Below are 20026 nucleotides of genomic sequence, written 5' to 3' on the forward strand. Positions count from 1 at the left end.
AAGGGAAGGAAGGCGAGAATAGAAGGAGCGTGGTTGGTACAGAGAGACAGAGAAAGAGGTGGATAAGGACGAGAGAGGTCAAGGGAGGAAAAGAGGAGAAGGTTGTATGAGTTGGCGGCCATACTGGCTGGCACCAAGCATGACATAGACGAGGGAAGGATGGGTGGTTGGAGGCGGGGGTGGTCGCATGCGGCTCACGTAGCCTCTGCACGGCGGCGTGTTCGCCATTCCTAATGCTGCCCGTGAAGGTAGATGGAGAAAAGAGAGAGAGAGGAGGGGAGCAGAGGGATACAGAGGGGAATAGACAGAGAGTGGGAGAGAGAGAGAGAGAGACAGAATGAGAGAGGAGGGAGGAGAGAGAGAGATAGATAGAGGAACGCGATAGCGGGAGGAACAGGAGGTGTACGGGAGGTGACCGGTGTACCAGCTCGGTTCTGCGAGACTCGTGGAGCAATCAATAGGGTGTTTCGGGGATTCGGGAAACCGGCGCCGACGTTGCCACAAACATGGCCGCCGGCAGCCCCTGCGTTCCATAGGTATTCCTACGTGCCAGAACCGGGCACAGGAATGCGCGAAACATTCCGGACTCTGACGCTTTCTATCCTCGGGAAAGAGACACTCTTTTAAGAACGGAGACCTCCTTTCATCTGTTCTACGAAAATCCCAAGAACCACCGACCCTCCCAACTTCCGTTTCCTCTTCGACGACGATCTTTAATTGCAAGCTTTTTAATAGGTCGCGGGCTTAGACCGGGGGGACGGTACCGCGAATACCGACGCTGAGGTTTTATTATTCCGCGGGCAAGTTCGATTGAAATTAAAGTTTCCAAGCTGATGAAATTGACTTCCGTCGGAATTAAGAGTTTCGTTCCCCGGGCGGGAACCGTGCACCGCCACACCGTTGCCGCGCCGGTAATCTACTCCGCAGGATTTACATACCTTGTCTTTGAGCGGTTCGGGAAATTCTGATCAGAGGATCCATCTATGCGACGCACGTAATGATGGATTCGAGTTTGTTTATTTTAAACGTGTTGGCGACGACATTGTCGTTAAATTTGCGAAGAGATATTGTTGTTCCGTAAACATTATTTACGTTTAAAAGGCGATAAACGCGCATGTTTAACCACAAACGTAAACGGAATATAATTTTATATAGTATATGATTTTGCATTTACAAACTATTATACTAGTGGGAACGTCGTTATAGTGAAGAGAAAGTTTTACCCTTCTCTTTCTTATGTTATAAATTTAATCGTATTCTGTTCCCACTGCTTTACAGTTCTTTTACGAGACAATTTTCTTTGAAGTGTATTCTATTCAATGATCATATAAGACTATTCAAAATTTACTATTTCAAAATTTATTTATTAGTTCGATATCTATGTTTAAGAAAGCTATCTTTAAATATTTACAAGAATAAAAAATTAAAATGTCCTTGTATCAATAACATTGAAATACAGAATTCTGTTATCGAAGGGATAAAGTTTTCATTAATTAGTTCCACACACACATTGCATTGTTATAAGGACTGTACGGTAGGTAACTATTTAAAGAACATGTTGTCTCCTTTCGGAAGTTATTAAAGTTTGTTCACGTATGCTCCATCGGAAGCATAAAAGGTTGACCCCAGTACGAAACTTCTTTCAATTCGATTCCTAAGAGAAAAGTTAGGATTATCATAAAGACATCGGTTAGATGTCAAGCACCAAAGTCGGTATAGTTTATTTCATTCTTTCCATAAACCTCGTAGAAATAGTAGGAAAGCACAAATAACTTTAATAGTAATACTATTTTTGTTTTTTTAGTCGGTTCCTAAATTGGCTATATCTTTATACAATTTAATTATTTAACACTTGAAAAATATAATTAATACATTCTGTTGATAACTTTTTGAATAAACACTTTACATTGTACGAATTAATCCGATTCCAAAATTATATTAAAGTATCAGTTAACGAATGTTCATGATAATCTATTTATCGTACACTTCTGACGGTTATCAAATTAATCTATTAAAGTGAACCTTATATGCCAAAAATCACGGGTAATCATCGCAAATCTCGGAGATTGCGGTTTAATCAGACCTCCATGAATAAACTGCTGTCAAACACGTATACGCCACTTATTAAGTAACTGATTGTAAGAAGTTCGATATTTATCATATTTTTCTTCGATTTATCATTCAGAACTTTTCTTAAAAAGTTGAAGTAATTTTTGTTTAATAATTATAGAAGACAGCTAAAATTCATTATATAGCTAAAAAGCTGTAAATCCGAAGCTTCAGATATAACTAACAATCTCAAATATCCTTTCGTTAATCATTGGTTTCTAAACTATTTTCATGTATCATTATAATTTTGTTCGCCAGACGTTTTATCATGAATAAAATATTTTTGAGATTTTCGATATTTTATTTTACTCTTTTAACCAGTTTTTTAGAATCACATTCTACATTGTGCATTCTTTCTAGCATGTTTCATTATACTTTTTATTCGTATTCATAACTTTGTAATTTTATAATATAAGAAACAACGGAATAAACAGCTAATAATGGAATATACCACCATTACCAAATACCATTGTCAAATATTTTACTTAAACATAAATATCTTAAGTAGGAAATTTTATCAGAATTTTAGAATGTAAATAGCATCCTCTATGATAAATTTTAACTTTCTAATGTCGGTTTCGTTAACTAAAGCAGTTTGATTTTGAGGAAATTTTTTGGGTTAGAATTCAACACTTAACGTGTTAGATGTTACGTGAAGATGTGTTGTAACTTTAAACCTTATAATGCAAAATTAAAGTAAATTAACTAGATTTATTCGCTACATTTTCAAAGGTTTTATACTTTATACAAACGATACTCTACACACACTGAATGAGTACAGCTATGAAAACTTATTCGAAGACTTAATTGAAATGGTAGCTAATATGTTAATATTTGACTACTCAAAGCCTATTCGTAGGATTTTCTATGATTATATTATATCTAAATGAAACTTAAGAATGTGCTTTTAAATAATAATCCCCCAAAACATTATGACACTACGTTTGTGGAAGTGAGTTCGAGCGAAATTACTTTAGTTATGAATCATGGATTACGAAATCTATTATGTAACTTCCGGTAAATAGCATACAGTAATCTCGATATACGTGAAAGAGATATGCACGATATTTATGAAAAATGTATCCCTATTATGTGGTGTATACCTCTTGAGAAGCCGGACAATAGTAATCCAACGGCAAAAGTTTTTCCTTTCCAATTATTTTTTACAGCCTGTTCCACAAGAGCGTGGACGCGATATCTGAGTGTAAATAAATCTTTTCTCTAAAAAAGATTGTGTAGGTCGAAAGTACATTTAAAGAACTAATACCCACTTGCTTAATAATGTGTCCTATCACAACCATTAACGATTATTGCTTCACAACGTCTTTGCAGCGTATGAGACAGGAAGAGATCTCCATATTTCTCGAATACGTCGAACTAGCGTCTTCAATTTTAAAATACATTTTCCTCGGAGTTTGTACTTCATGAAAGACCCAACATTTTCGATTGGATTGGCATCGGGGGACTGAGATGGCCACTCCAACACGTTGGCACCATTCGCTGTTTTCCATTCCGTTTATCGTTTTCCGTTTAGCGTATACGGCACTCATCCCGAAATGACTCGAACTTCTCAGTGACAAATGATACGAAGAGAATTGGGGCTATTGCGTATTAGAGGAGACATTGTATGTTTGGACTGGCACAATCTTTGCTGTATTGGGTATCAAATTTCACAGATATCGCGTCCACGCTCTTGTGGAACAGACTGTATATATAATTCGGAACATATTTGATTGTGCAATTGACGATTCAATAGAATCTCGATCATCCGAATCGATGATATTTGAATTCTTCAAAAGTTCAACCCAGACCGTATACATATACAATCGGATTGAATGCGCAAATTAATGAACATTGAATCTAGCATTGTAGCTAAGTAACCATTCTTATTCACTGATTAGTGCGGATAATCGAGGTTCTACTGCATCGTAAAGTACAAGTAAATATGATCCAAATTGTGTCGTGTTTGGTGTGATTTCAATCAGAAAATTGACACGAACATGTTGGTAAATATTTCATAAAAAGAATTATTAGAAACAAACAAGTTTAATCATTGAATTAGTATTGTCCTTCTACTATTGCCCTTTTCTTTTCTACCGGCTACCTCTTTTCGATGCTACCGGCAATTGATCAAGGAATAGTGCACGATACAAATGACATTTCGGTTCCGAAGTTTTCATATACATCCAGATATTAGTGTGTACGAATAGACTGCGGATTTTATAAATTTTTGGCGATAACGAATAACTGCAATAGGAAACGGTAAAAAGATTTTAAAAATTCGAGGTGGCGGCTTTTCACCTATTCAAATTATTCAGGAAAGAAAGTGCTCAGTGGCTCCTATTTTTTGCAGCAGATGCAGAGAATGTCTATTTCTACATAAAGATCCACAGTCTAGTAATATGTGAATTTGAGAATTCCGTTTTGGAGTACGGACAGTAGCTGGTGCCTAGATTAAAACGGCGCGTGTGCTTGGATTTCAGGTAGAGATGACGGGATCAAGCGTTTTCGATTATGTTCATCAGCAAGACCACGCGGAAGTCGCCGAGCAGTTAGGCCTCGGTTTAACATCGTCGACCAATTCTTCCGGTCCGCACTCGTCAAGCTCCGGATTGGCGTCGCCGAGCAGCGCGGCGTCCGAAGAACACGGTTCATCTTCCACTGCGAATCCCGACGGTAACTGTTCAAGTCGTTTTGCTGAAACGACGCATCTCGTCGCTTAACTACGCCGTAACAAAGCCATCAGAGTTAAGATTATCGGCTGATAAATTCCAAATGATTGCGATCGAGCCTCGAGTCTTCTTGAGAAAGAGGAAGATATACGTGAGAAACAAAGATGGCCACCGTCTGCAGTGTTAGCTTGAAGCGGCCTTTTAACGAAGTTCTATAAAAATGCCAAATAAAGTATTGAAATATGTCGTGTTCAGTTAATCCTTTATCTTTCGCCTTATAGAAAATAATAGAAATCATACAATATTGAAATACGCATGTCGAGTTAATTCTTTATCTTTAATCTTTTGCAAATAGAAATGATAAAATATTAAAATATGTCAATTATTCATTTAACCTGTTATGGTTCTTATCTTTCGTTTGTATTCCAATTTGTGGTTATTGATATTATCGTTACATGTGACATTTACAATACAGCTGCGGCACTTTATTTAATAATTTATTTCTTTTCCCATACTCCCGTTCTTTCGTGTAGTTTTGTGTTCTTAGTCTATTAATTTTGCTAAGCGATATCTTTCAGAAAGCAATTCTGAAATAATAAGAACTTTAGTTGTTTAGAAAACAAAATTAGGACAACACATGTTTTTACTTTAGATTATAAATTCATACAGGATGAACGAATGATCTTATTTACAGTAGCCCTTTTTCATTTAACTGCAGTGTCGTCGGTAATGTCCTTGTCAGCCAGCGGTCTTTACAAAGGGTATGATCGAGCGTTCTGCGTCCGGATGAAATCTACATTAACGAAAAGGGGGTGCCATTTTAAGTCTTCTGGATATAGGGTAAGTTCGCATAATTCTTTGAATTTTGCAACAATTTTCATCAATAGAATATTTCATATGGAATACATTTCTAGTCAATTTTGATTTGATATAAACTCTAAACATGAAAATCCAGGAATAGTAACATCATGTTGTATACAATTTGTGAAAAAGACAGTTGTAAAATGCAGTAGATAGCCCTATTTGAAATTTCCACTTTAATTACCACGTGTACGATTTATATTTAAACGATTAACAAAACCTTCAACTTATGTTGAAACAATCGTTGGTAAAATATTTCTTCAAGTTGTATATGTAGAAGTGTAGAAAAACAGTATGCAACTATACCTATACTTATGCAAGTAATATTCTAATCATAGAATTATCTTGCTGTGGAACTTCTGCAGAATATTCTACAATCTCGTTTTTAACATAGAGAATTTGAAAAAAAACGAATTTCCTTATTGATCCTTCAAATGGAACTACATTCTGATTCCCCCGACCAATTTTTCTTCTCGAATAAAACTTTTTGCAATCAATTACGACCAATTAACGAAGACCTGGTTCTTAATTGACTATTATACATTCAGGTCGTACTGTTACTGTGCCGTTTGAGACCACAGTATACGTTTAGCCATACAAGAAAGTCTGCGCCGCCATTGATGGGCATGGTTGGACTGGCAATCGCACTTCCTCCGCCGAGTGTGCATGAAATTCGTCTTGAAACCGACATGTTCGTCACTCGAATTAATTTCGATTTTCGGATAGCACATTGTGAACCTAAGTGAGTATAACGACGATAATTATACTAGATACCCTTTCTTGTAATGGCAATTAACAGACTGTGAATGTTTATAAAAATTCAAAATTCTAGAGACTAAACAAAAGGATAAGAAAGCAGAAACAATTTCATTTCCTTGTACTACGAATTTAATTGTGCTCGTAAAAATATTATGTCTAGAGCAAAACTTTGGCTGTATTTTACGTGTCAGAGTAAATACTAAATACATGGACATCTGCAGTCTAATGATTAATAACTATTTCTATCTCATAATTCCGGTGACATTTTCTTAAAATGTTTTTGTACGTTGTCTTGCAGGGTGTCTGAATTATTAGACTATACTGCTGACGAATTAACAGGGAAAAATCTGTATACATTGTGCCATGGAGAAGATGCGAACCGTCTTCGGAAATCGCACATCGATTGTAAGTTTCCATTGGTTTATTCTTATTTTCATAAGCCAGAAAAATGCTATTTTAAAATTCTTTTACCTAATATGTGGTCCTTTGATGACCTTAATAATAATTCTAAATATTCATTTCGGTAACACTTGCTCCTTCGGATCATTTTAAAGTATACAATTTCCAAGATATTATAAAACATGCAAACGGTCATTAAAGTAAAATGTACGATATTTCGCAATGGTTTTGTTGCCTTGTTATTCTGTTTAATGCATGAATTCTACAGGAAGAATTTGGTTTGTTCCAGTAATTCACAAGGGGCAGGTGTTGACACATTACTATAGGCTGATGAACAAAAGTGGAGGATACACGTGGCTGCAAACCTGTGCCACTGTTGTGTGCAATACGAAAAACGCAGAAGAGCAAAATATCATCTGTGTCAATTATGTCATAAGGTAACTGACTAATTCTTTAAACAAATTCATTTGCAATCGTTTCATCACATTTCTGCGCGTGATAGTATTAGGTCGTTGCATATGAAACGTACGATTTATAACAGTAACATTAAACAAACATAATTTTCTCTAAATAGAACTTATCGATTAAAGTAAGCATCATTGTAATCGTCATATTCTGTAAAAAAATGACAAGTTTTTCGATTATACTATGGTAAGTATTGAATTTTTTGGTTGTTCACCTTCCTCGTTTATTAGATTATTATCTATATTTTTTATCTTTTTCTTTCATTGACTACTAGTGCATAATGTTCTACTACTACTATTGCATAATGTTGTCAATATGCTTATTTTTTCGCTCATATAGATATACAGATAGAAACTGAAAGTAGGACTTGAAAGATTAGATTTGTACCTTTAGATGTTATACATAATAAACCTTTAGATTATAATAGTATTTCTTGATTAAAACACTTAATATTTGCATTCTGAAATCGGTCATTTCATATGCAACGACCTAATAAAATATTGAAGAAGACTGTGTATATTGACATATTCGACCACCATCTTTTCTCTGTTCATCTTTATGTTTCTTCTTATCTTTTCTAATGAATTATGATGTTATACTTTGTTAATGTTCGTGAATTATTTTAATTCAATTCGATTACAAATAAAAAATTAGCAATATATAAATGAGTGATACGGCTAATATTTAGTTATGCTCATAACCCTGTTATGACTGATATTGCTAATATTAGAAATTTTTTCAGTTATTTTTAATTTCCAGTCATTTTTTTTTTTTTATCTGAATGAAAATTCTGCTTTATACAATTTTCTACAGAGAAACGATTAAGCGTTAGCACTTTCTTACAAGATTGTAACATATTATTCTCCTTTTCTCAGTGGTCGCGAATATGAGAATTTAATTATGGACTGTTGCCAATTGGAAGACGGCGTGATGGGTGTCAAGCGGGAGGACGCTGCTGGGAACGATCCAGAGAATGGATCACCGGATGCCGACAGAGGAGGTATGTGTCTTAGAACAGAACGTTTCAATAAATCTTTACAGTGACAAATTCGAAATCAGGAAACTTAAGAATAATGGAAAACGAAGTCTTCTTCCGTGGAAAAACAACGGTTTTCATTAGACTTCTCTAGAACTCCACATTCGTTCAAAATTGTCATATCTCCATTAATTTAACACAGTTCTAACAAAAACAGTAACGGACACTCTAAAGAATAAGTAATCGAAGACGGTACTTTTTATCAAATTAGTAAGAAATTAAAAAATGGCATTATACATGACCAATGTTCCTGATTATTAAATGTTACTCAGGATTTTTTCAGTTCAATCACGTGTTCATTACTTTAAACTCGTTAAAATATTCCCAGTTTCTTGGGAATATTAAAAAAATTTGTTTATGTTTGAAGAAATATATATAACAAAATTGTTTCTCATATATGTATATACTTCTCCTCTCTCTTAGCACGTTCAAAGTCCAAGAATCTAAGCTCGAATACAAAGAAAGGTAATAGTATTTTTAAAAGCAATAATAACATGTAAGAATGATTAATAATAATTATATTTGTAACTATACAATTTGGGTTGCCGCTGGCCGCATCCAGTTTATTACATAAATCAATAACATACGACGGTAAAATTGACATTGTAAATTCATGTTTTTCTCGCATATGTTTCACAAACAAATCCACACATTCACATTCATACTCATGTAGGATCATACGGACCACGGAATGACAAAAAACCTTTGGTATTTTAAAGAATGAATATATTTAACAATAAAGGAACAAAAGACAAGGTATAAACAAGAGATATTAGAAAGACGCCTCGAAGCGCGCTTCTCCGCGTCTCGACGAGAACTGCCCGATGCCGAACGTTTCTCAAACTCGCCAGCTCGTCCACATTGTTTGTTATTGTAACGCGGCGGCCGCGTTCGGGCCGCCTGGGTCCGTGCGGGTCCTTTACTCCCGCCGACAAACGATGCCGCCGAACGCGCGCGGAACGAAGGCACAAGGAAACGACACAGCCGCGCACGGGAGTTTATCTTTCACGCGCGGCACTCGAATCATTCTCGGACACGCACTGGACCTACACTCATATTTATACGCATACTATTTCTAACCAAGTCTCCTTCTAAGACTTCATGCAATTCTAAACACTTTGAGAAGGCTTTAAAGTTAATTTTATTTTCAGAATGTATTGTCTTCGAACACGTATGATGTATGAAATCTTTATTCTAAGTCTTCATGACCCATATATGGAACATGAGACTGCGAACGTGTTAAGATAATCGCTCACAAAAATTGTATACAAACGTAGATCACTAATGCCCATCCGAACGGTTCAACACTACTCTATAATATTCATAGACCGATATGTTTCGTTGCAGAAGGCAGAAGTCGTGGCGGGCCACCAAACCAGCATCAGGAGCACTCGCACAGGTCTCCGCCGGAAGATCGAGAAGACACCCGTGGCTCCGAAAGCGACAAACGAGGCAGTAGACACCACGACATGGCGCAGCTGCAGCAAGACTCTCAAACCAACGCAGGGAACATCAACACCTTGGTAGTGAAATTACGCGGTCACAAGCGGAAGTTGCACGAGGAGGACAGCAGCTCGAACGAGGAGGAGGAGGACGATGAGGACTCGACGGCGAAGGTAGTGACGAACGAAAGGAATCATGCCCTCAGTCCAGCCCCCTCGAATCATTCAATTTCGGGTGGTGACCAGGCGCTCTGTTCATCCAGTCCGAAGTCGAGGCGCGTCGAGGACAGGACGACCAACGCGGACAGTACGGGCACCTCGGTGAAAGACCTCGAGCAAGCAATGTCCAAGCATCTTCCGGTTACAAACCTAAACAAGGCGCATTCGCCGACGCTTCATCAGCCGACGGACTTCAGCACGGACGCGCTGCTGAAGCAGCAGCAACAGAGGAGCACGATACAGTGGATCGGCGCGCATCATCATTTAGGACACCTGAGTCCTCAACAATCAGCCACTGCCCCGTTGCCAGCCTCGGCCCTGCTGCGGCAACTGTACGCCAATAGGGAGAGCGTGATACGAGCGAACGTTCACGGAATCACTTCCAGTGGCAGCACTCGGACCCCATCGTCCGGTGGAACATATTACACCGGTGACACAACACCGAGCGGACCCTTACCCACTCCGCCAGGTTCGGAAGGGTCCAGCACCTACGGCGAACACCAGTTCGTTCTAGGAACGCATAATCAGAAAGGTACAACCGGAACGAGTTGCGCCGATGCCTTCACCAGTTTGGTGTCCTCCTACTCCACCGCTAGCGGTTACACGGTCGACTATCATTCCGCGATGACACCGCCGTCATCCGTGTCGCCTCGGGATAAACAGCAGCAGCAACAACAGCAGCAACAGCTACATCCCGTGAACGTAATCAGCAATTACGAAGGCTCCTCTGCTTACACCGATCCCGTGCTACGCCATCAGTACGAGCCGGCGCAACCGTTGCCATTGAAACCACAAGTGTATTCAGCTGCCGTTCATCCGAGCGCGTTGGATGCAGCCGCGGCATATGCTTCCGCGGGACTGACCGAGCAAACCCAGTTTTATCATCATCCAGCGGCCGGAGCCGGCTTCCACATCTACCATCCGACTAACAAATCGACGACGAACGGCTGGTATAGTTCGACGTCCTAGTGGCGTAGTCCCGTGCGCGACACTCGTGTACTTAAGTAACTGAAATCGAGCCCAAAGCCCTCACATGCATATCAGTGATATCGTATTCACCTCGACGTCTCTGTGTCCATCCCTGTCTCCCATTGTTTTTCCCTTTACCCGTATTTTTGTTTGCCCATGTTCTGCGTGCTGGTCGCAAAGGGAGCTCGCAAGTGCCTCTTGGGAAATTTTTAATATGTTGACACGAAAATTTTCAGTGACAAGTCGTGACGCATACTGTTTCGTTAAACATTTTATTTTGATGAAAGAAACGGAGCGAAACCCTCAAGTTGTATTCATGTAATGATTACACTTGTACGTTCTCCGAAATGGTAAAACATGTAAATTTGTAGTTACGTTACAATATGTAAAAATGCATCTTCTGATCGACACGTTAAATATCGATATGTTGATAAGTACTTTTAACACTAAATCTACCAAACACCCAAAGCAAGTTAAGTGTTACCTTGTAAAAATTATGACATTGAATTTACTTGGACGTTCCATGATTTTCAATAGACGCGTAAATAAGGAAATTTATTCCATCATTTCGTACGAATTTATTTCTATAATTATAATAAATATTTTGTCGAGCCAAAAGCCAGTCGTTTCACTTTGGTATGAGTTTAGTGTTAACCCTTATAGTAATCGCGCCTGTGTTGAATCTCAAATAACATCATATCTTTTCGTTAACTGTTCTCCGTTATCTTTGTAATCATTCCCTTCGACTTTAAGCCTAATTTCGCCCAAAAAGCGCTCGTCTAAATTGCGATCTCCCCACGATCGCTACATGTTCGTTTTTTCTCTTGTCCCCTAAATTCCAATCCCCTTACTCCATTTTGTCTTGTTCCTCTCGCTCCTCCATTTCTTCTTCATCGAACTCAGCGATTGTACACGCGCATCCAATGTGCCAACCGGACTGTAAAAAAAAATATCTGCGAAATCGCTGCTCTCTATCTCGACTATGTAGAACGACTTATTGTAATATAACAAAATAAATTATTATGTATGTTGACAATTCGGAGATATTCGCGTGAACGTGGAGAGAGAAAGAGAGAGAAAGAGAAAGAGAGAGAGAGAGAGAGAGAGAGAGAGAGAAATAGGTGTTTACCGATGACCGCCGTGCGTGTTCGAAAATGAGGAAAGCGACAGAAACGACGTCGACGTCGACGACGACGCCGGTGATGTGTGACGCTCAATGAGAATGAAACGTTGAAACGAGGAATGACTATTTAGTATAGTTGCGGCTCGCGTGGCGAGGTCAGTCACGCGGAATGGGGTAACGAAAGGGGGAAAATTAAAAAAAAAAAAAATAAAAGGAGAACAAAAGACATTTTATCAGCGTTATTGCTGAGCCAGCGTGGTTGTTTAGCGATAATTACTCGAGAAGCCGTACTTGTCGTAATTTTTTATACTGTAACATTTTGTTGCGTGGAATACGGAATGACTTTAGTGAAGTCGACAGTGCAATCGTTACGAGTTTTATGCGTTAATTTAAGGGGCAAAAAAATGATGATGTTTATCTTGCTTTATATGAGAATGAGAGAGAGAGAGAGAGAGAGAGAGAGAGAGAGAGAGAGAAGAGAGAGAGAGAGTGTGTGAGAAAGAGAGAAAAAAAGGACGAGGAACGATTGTTTCTCTGCGCGAAAATATGTAACATTATTGAAGGGAATCGCTATCTCTAACATTGAAGTACGTTGTCTGAAGTTGTTAACTTATTTCGCCGCTTGTCATTTCGCGTGCTGGTCGTTGCTCGTTGATAACCCTCTGTTTTATCGGGAATCGGTATCGTTTGCTGTCGCTGTTAATACATATCAAGCAGTTCCGTTTGGTAACAAATGATATCACTACCTCGCGGAGTAAAATTGACTTGCAATGATCAACGAGACAACACGGAGAGACGCTCGGCTCCTTATCTCGCAACGTGCAATCGCTTTAGAAAATAAATTCCCCTTTTGTTTAGATTAGACGAGCGCGTAGGCAGCTTTTAAAGGGACAGTTTAGGAGGAATAGTAAGAACTATATTGACCAGAGATAGCGAGTTCTTTCAAAGAGATTATTATGTTTTGTTGTAAATTGATGAATTGTTTTTTGACGAGTACACGTGTAAATACAATTTATGTGCTGTAAGATCCACCTGTTGAATATTTCTATTCATAATTTTTCGGAAGTTTCTACGAAGTTTATTTTCGTTGAAAGGACATTGTAAGGCAGTGACTTAAACACTAAAATATACGCATAACATCTTCATCTTGATAAAAAGAAAATATTGTGATTCCTGCAATTCACCCTGGACAGTTCGTTGCAGACACTCGGTTTATTTAAATAATCGACGAACACGATCATCTTCTTACGACTAATGCAATACGAAACGTCGGTAGACACTGTAAAAATCAAAACACATATTTTTCAAAGACGAAATGTACAAAAGATTCATTTTAATTCGCTTCGTGTACTGCATTTTCGTTTTTGGTAATCTGAATTAATCGCGTGATTTGGACCGATATCAACAATTTCTAATATTAGACTACGAAGCACTTCGGATAGGTGAAAATCAGCGTTTGCCAAATAGCAATGTTCTGCCTATAAATACATTTATAAAAAAGAATGCATGTATGAAACAGTCCGCGCAGGAAAACTCGATGATTCCACGAGTTAACGAAAATTCTAAAAACCGTGAAACACGGAGCATGCAGACATTTGCCTTACAAAATTGTTCTTCAAAAACATGTACATAAAAAAATAAGTTCAGGTGTAACGATTACAAGACTGATTATAACATCTGCTTCTTCTACTCTATTGTCCGAGCGAAGAATGAACTCGAATCGAAGTGCATAGGTATACCCATAGATGTTCACATCCCATTATTCTTCATTTAAATGACCATGATGTAATGTAAAAAAATAAAAAATACACCTGAATCTTTGACAATGTTGCAAATTTTTAATCATTCTATTACTCTAGTATTCTCTTACTTCTAATCTGAATGTATAAAGCATAGTATTCATAAATTAACGAAATTTTCGTAAACTATTTTACATTATTGAATAAACGGAAGAAAAAATAATGCACTCTTTTCATTCTAATAAAATGTATTAATATTGATCGGTGTCTTTGAAAAATGTTTATTGCTCAGGATAGAATAGCATATAAATCAAGCGATATTTTCCGCTTGAAAGCCGATTTGTAGCCTAAGCATGATGAACTATTTAAACTACATACAGGGTGTTCCCGAAATCATGGTACAAGCGGCCGAGTGATGATTCTACATACAGAAACAAGTCGAGAAAAACAAAAACATTTTTTTGTTGGCGCATCGTTTTCGAGATAATCGAGTTTAAAAATGCGGCGAATACGCGTGTTATTCGATGGAAATCGTCTGACGCGTCTGATCATGACTGACCAATTCTACTTCCTCCGCATACTAAGGCACGTGAACCCGACAGATCTTTAAACTCAATTTTCTCGAAAACGGGACACTGAACAAAAAATTTTATTCCTTCTTTCACGCCACCACTTATACCACGCTTTTAGAAACACCCTGTATATGTACAGTCCGGAGTAAAATTAAGTGGACACCCTTTAAAACCTAATCATTTTTTTCAAATTGAATCAAACGTCTTGAGTTTTTTTTACATACTAGAAGGATTAGTTTGTTAGATAACGTATAAATAAAATTATTTAAAAATTACCATTAGTTAAAATTGCAAAGAAAAAAGTGAAGGTCACGATTTCTAATTTTTTTAACTGTGCCTATAAGGAAAATTTTAAATATGCCTTTTCTAGATCAAAATAAGTTATACAGGGTGTTTGGGAAATCGTGGTACAACCGATAAGGGTATGATTCCTCACATAAAATCTAGTAGAAAATAAGGAACGTAGTTTTTTCATGTGGGGCATCATTTTCGAGAAAATCGAGTTTGAAGATTCGTTAAGTACGCGTGTACTAAAAAAAACTCAAGTCGTTTGATCCAATATTTAAAAAGTTATTTGTTTTAAAGGGTATCCACGTACTTAAATTTGCCCCCGACTGTATGTACTCATGTTGTACACATCCACATGTGCTGCAGCGCACTCTGCCATTGAAGTCGAAAACTACATGTCGAAAATCAGACGGTTAATAATTCGACGCGTATGTCATTACTTGTTGAACTATAAATTTCCTTAGATATGCTATTAAAATTATAACAAAATCGTTGAACATTCTTTTCGGTATCGACAAGGTGTTATTACATTCGAAATAAGTGAAAATAATGAAAAATGTTTATCGTTCTACATAAAAGTGAAATGTACGTGTACGGAACATAACATATTTTACATTATATTTACACAGATGAAATCTGATATTTACATCTAAAACCAGCTGCTGCGATACAACAGTTTGATACAACATAAAAAGTGTATAACGTGATTCGGTATAACCCAACCTTACCGAGCATATAATAAACTCTTATCACTTTTATTAAAACTTCATAAGAAATTATGCAATTTGTATCTTCTTTATGATTCCTTAAACTATTTAAAATGAACTTGTAAAAAATCATTCATTATTTATTGTAAATACTTAGAAATACTGGACCATCGCATTATAAAGGCGTTCAATTATGCATTCAAAAGGAAAATTAAAAACACAAACATTTTACGAAAGATTGTATGACATCCTTGAATTTTATATAAAACTACACTGTGTTACAATTCTATCGCGAGACAGTGTGTAAATGTTAGGTTAGGTTCAGCGATGATAAGAGAACAATCATGCCCACCAAGCGTAACCTCATATTTCAGTTCGATGTTCGATATATTGACCTCAAGTCGACTAGCTTAACGCTCAATCGTCATTGGAGCTCGTTGTCCGTCTTTGTATTACTTCCCGCAGATACGCGCCTATATAAGAGATGGAGCGTCCAAATTCAAAAGCAGAACACAAGTGTAACAAATTCGGGACGACACGCAAGAGTTTGTTCGACGCAACGAGCGAACATTTACCCTCATAGTGAATAGTCTTGAACGCGAACCGGAGTCATGATTTTGCGATTGACAATCTTCGTCGCTCTCGCGATCTTGACGATCGAGGCGCAAAAGTATCCGCAAATTTTGGAGGAGCAAGAACAATGGAAAGAGTTCGAAGAATTCCTCGAGTGGAAGAAAGCAAGACAACTTGGCGAAATTCGATCACATGAAAAGAAATACAAGAAACCGTACTATGAGAACCGTAATGTGGATAAAGTTTACGAAAGCAACGAGCAACCCAACGCTAACCCACCACCAGTCGATCAGGCTGCTCTAATGGCAAGATACATTGTCAATCAAGCTGGTAAGAAAAACGCATCTATAGTAAATATTAATTCGCAATTGGAATTGTCACTAATGTCATGCGCTCGCTGGTCTGGAGCAATTCAAACAATTCAAAAGCATAACGTAGGAAATAAAAAGAGAATATTGTGACTCATTAAATGGATATTTCTAAACGTGAAAAACAGTGAGTGTGCATGAATTGCATGAATACCTACGTACGTATAAATGTGAATATGCATATGTTTCCGAAACGTACAGTAGATATGCTATCTACACATTTGATATACTTCACGGTACTCTAAAATTAATATTGGATTCGTCTGCACCACTTTGGCAACAATCCAAATTTTCAATTTTCTTGCACAACATCCGCCATTACTATTGTTTTTTTTTCATTATATTTTTCCATTTACAAGATGTTTTCCATTGCAACATATAACGAATTCTTACCAAATTGAAAAGCTATCCTCAAAAGTCTAATTTTAAGCAAAGCATTGATAAAGTTAACAATACAGATATTCTAATGTAATTATCATTTTATGAAAGTACTTGGTATCTAGACCAGTTGCGACATTAACATAAATGAAAAACAATTGTTATGTTTTAAAATTCGCCCTTTCCGTGCGTATTCATTTCGTTCGCGAAGTGATCTAAACAAGTTTTTCGAAGTAAAACAAATACACCGAATTACAAGTTATATACAATATTTGACTTGGGCAGCATACACAGACAGTCTCGTAATTAATGGCAGTCATTTTAAATTAGAATACATTTTTTTATAAATGGACCAAACGACTTCAGTTTTTCTTTCAAGCTAGATGGATTAGTTTACTAGATGATATTGAAAATTTTAGAAAATTGCGTGTAGCCTGAATTACGCAAAAAAATATAGTAAAAGTTGCTTTTCACAACATCTTTACTGGGGTTTGTAACGAAAATTTAAAAATATGTTTTGCGAATTCATATACGTTATACTGCATATGCTGAAAATTTCATCGATATTAATTGGTTTACGAGTTATAAACGATTAAAAATGACGAAAATTACAGTTTTTCACGATTTTCAGCCTAATTGTGTCGTTTTATTCTATTATTCGAATTCTAATTTATTCTAATTTCGATTAGATCGAATTGACAAATCTTCAGCATGTACATATTATATTTTATATGAATCTACGCAACACAGTTTTTAAATTTTCGTTGCAAGCCCAGGTGAAAATGTTGTGAAAAACAACTTTTACTATTTTTCTTTTCGTAATTCCGGCTACACGCAATTTTCTAAAATTTTCATATTATATAGTAAACTAAACTATCTAGCTTGACAGAAAAACTGAAGACATTTCGTCTATTCATAGAAAAAGTTATTCTGATTTAAAGTATGTGCCATCAATCAAGAAACTGACTGTAGATAAATATATATTTCTCTTTAATAAAATGGCAACATTGTAATATTAACAGAATCTTTTACATATTATCATACATGTGTTGCATACATATACATATGTCTGCAATTTCATTTCCTCGGTATTGTATGTTCGTGGCATATAATGGAAAATTGAAAACATTAAATACTTAACGTACAAAGACGTTTTAAATACGTCCTGTGTTTTTGAAATACAATATTGTTTAACATTAATATCAATTGATTTCAATATAAATTTTTAACTTTTTCTTCGCAATTACTATACCTTACTTTTTCGAAATAGGACATCTGAAATATCTTTGACTATTCATATCTAATGACTGTTCAACACACTCGAATTAGTTCACACTTATAACATAGGAATGGGGTCGATAGCTATTATGACTGTCATATTTCATCTTTCGGAAAACAGATAATTAATGATTATAATCATTATTCAACTCTCGGGTGCGTCTGGGCCCAATGTTATAAAGGCTGCCTCTAATTTCTCATTTTCTGGCTGTTAATTTAGTTACAAATTTTTTAAGCTTAATAAAGCCAATTCCATTAGCATAAATGATAAGTGAAATTTTATATGATCCTAAATATTGCCGCCTACAAAATCGATATTTCAGGATAACGATCAAATTGAGGAAAGCAATTGTTTTCAATGTCAGTATAAATGGATAGTCTTGCATTAGTTAATTCGCATTTTCCTTGAGCGTCATTCACACAAACTATAGACTCGTTTCTACATGTATGTATAGTACGATAACTTTTGCTGAAATGAGTAATAAGGGGAACAATGAAAAGATAACCGTTATCTTTGTCACTTTATTGTTGACATCATGAATACTGTTAATCTTCATGTTATAATTTGATAATCAAATTTAACAATTGTAACCATCTCTGTATGTACATACTTCATTACTCAGATTGGGTGTCCGTGGCAACCATAAGCACGCGGAAGGAAATCGAGTCGTATCCTGCCGTAACCTTAGTCTCGTATAGCGACGGTGAACTAGGAAATGGGTCGGGAATTCCATATTTTTACCTCACTCCCTTGGACTTTACAGCTCAAGATCTTGCGGTAAGTAACAATCTATCCGCACAATTCATATGTTTGTAAATCGTCAGATTGCAAATTAACGTTACCTCCGCCGGATAAGATAGCGACTATCGTTACAAATCAAGCGACATTATTTTAATCGATGTCTAAACGTTGTTTTCGTCACGTAGAATGAGGAACCAGATATAAATTCTAATCGATCCTATAATCAAATTTCTTTCCTCTTTAGATGAGTATGTCGATCTGATAATAATTTTCTAATCGCAGAAAGATAATCGAGCATCGCTGATGATGACATTGGCCCAGGGAAATTATTGTAAATCGAAAGAATGGGACCCGATGGATCCTCGTTGCGCCAGAATACTTCTGAGCGGGAAAATTAAAACGGTCAGTAACCGCAAGATATTTATCTCGTTAATGTGGTCAGTAAAGTTCTCCATTGTTTAATGATTGTATTTTGTTAACAGTTGAGGAATGATACCTCAGAACTCGATGTAGCCAAACGGGTATTCTTCAATCGTCATCCGAAATTAGTCAACATGCCACCAAGTAAAAATCTATTTTCTAATCAATATAATTTCATTGTTTTTAACATAAACTACTACATAAACTATATAAAGTACTACTATTACTATGCGAATTATTTTACAAAAATTGTTTGTATTAAACAATTTCAGATCACAACTTCTATTTTGCCAAACTTAAAATAACGAGTATCGCAGTTTTGGATACTTTTGGCGGGCCAAAGTACATCAATGTGAAAGACTACTTGCATCCACCAGTTAACAACATTACCGAAGAATTTAACAGGGTTTTCCCTTTGGGATCCGGCAAGAATGATTGGCAGCAAGAATACACGCCAGTTTCTAACTACTTAAATCCTGTAGTCCGCGCTATATAACATCAGATAGAAGCGTTAATTCAAATATTTTTGGATATGCAAGAAACATGGAACATTCTGATGAGATTACAATTTTTACATTTTTTAATATTTTGTCATACTCTGCACAATTAGCAATTACACGAATTGATGTAATTATTGTACGAGATGAAATCTGTAATAAATTTCAAAATTAATTTTAATCAGTTTCAATCATTGAATTTAAGTTTACCAATTTTAGAACTTATCCTGTGGTGAAAGCAGCCAATTGTTATTGTTATCAATTTTCTACGTCAGGAATTAATTACATTGTGACATTTTGAAATCATTATTCCTGTATTATATATGTATATGTTCACAATGATTCGAAAGAATTGGAAAATTAAAGACAATCATACTTGACTCATATTCGTTTATCATCATACCCACGCT

At 36.5% G+C, this 20026-nt stretch overlaps 2 protein-coding genes across 5 annotated transcripts in view; both read left to right on the forward strand.

The window, feature by feature from the left end:
- The window catches only part of LOC143363844 (protein trachealess-like), a 311845-nt gene extending 298764 nt beyond the window's left edge, over window positions 1–13081 (forward strand). For all 4 annotated transcript variants that reach the window (XM_076804378.1, XM_076804379.1, XM_076804381.1 and 1 more), the window contains 7 exons: window positions 4593–4785; window positions 5500–5621; window positions 6191–6384; window positions 6700–6806; window positions 7090–7237; window positions 8141–8265; window positions 9649–13081. In XM_076804378.1, coding sequence (XP_076660493.1) covers window positions 4593–4785; window positions 5500–5621; window positions 6191–6384; window positions 6700–6806; window positions 7090–7237; window positions 8141–8265; window positions 9649–10931 — 2172 coding nt within the window. In that variant the 3' untranslated portion in view covers window positions 10932–13081. The remainder of the gene's footprint in view (window positions 1–4592; window positions 4786–5499; window positions 5622–6190; window positions 6385–6699; window positions 6807–7089; window positions 7238–8140; window positions 8266–9648) is intronic.
- Window positions 13082–15473: 2392 nt separating this feature from the next.
- Window positions 15474–19797, forward strand: Creg (Cellular Repressor of E1A-stimulated Genes). The gene is made up of 5 exons (XM_076804163.1): window positions 15474–16263; window positions 18581–18735; window positions 18982–19101; window positions 19182–19263; window positions 19392–19797. The coding sequence occupies exons 1-5, from the start codon at window positions 15972–15974 to the stop codon at window positions 19613–19615; spliced, it is 873 nt and encodes a 290-aa protein (XP_076660278.1). The 5' UTR covers window positions 15474–15971; the 3' UTR covers window positions 19616–19797.
- Window positions 19798–20026: the final 229 nt, after the last annotated feature.

The sequence above is a fragment of the Halictus rubicundus genome, chromosome 2, assembly GCF_050948215.1.
Source record: "Halictus rubicundus isolate RS-2024b chromosome 2, iyHalRubi1_principal, whole genome shotgun sequence".
NCBI classification, from domain to species: domain Eukaryota; kingdom Metazoa; phylum Arthropoda; class Insecta; order Hymenoptera; family Halictidae; genus Halictus; species Halictus rubicundus.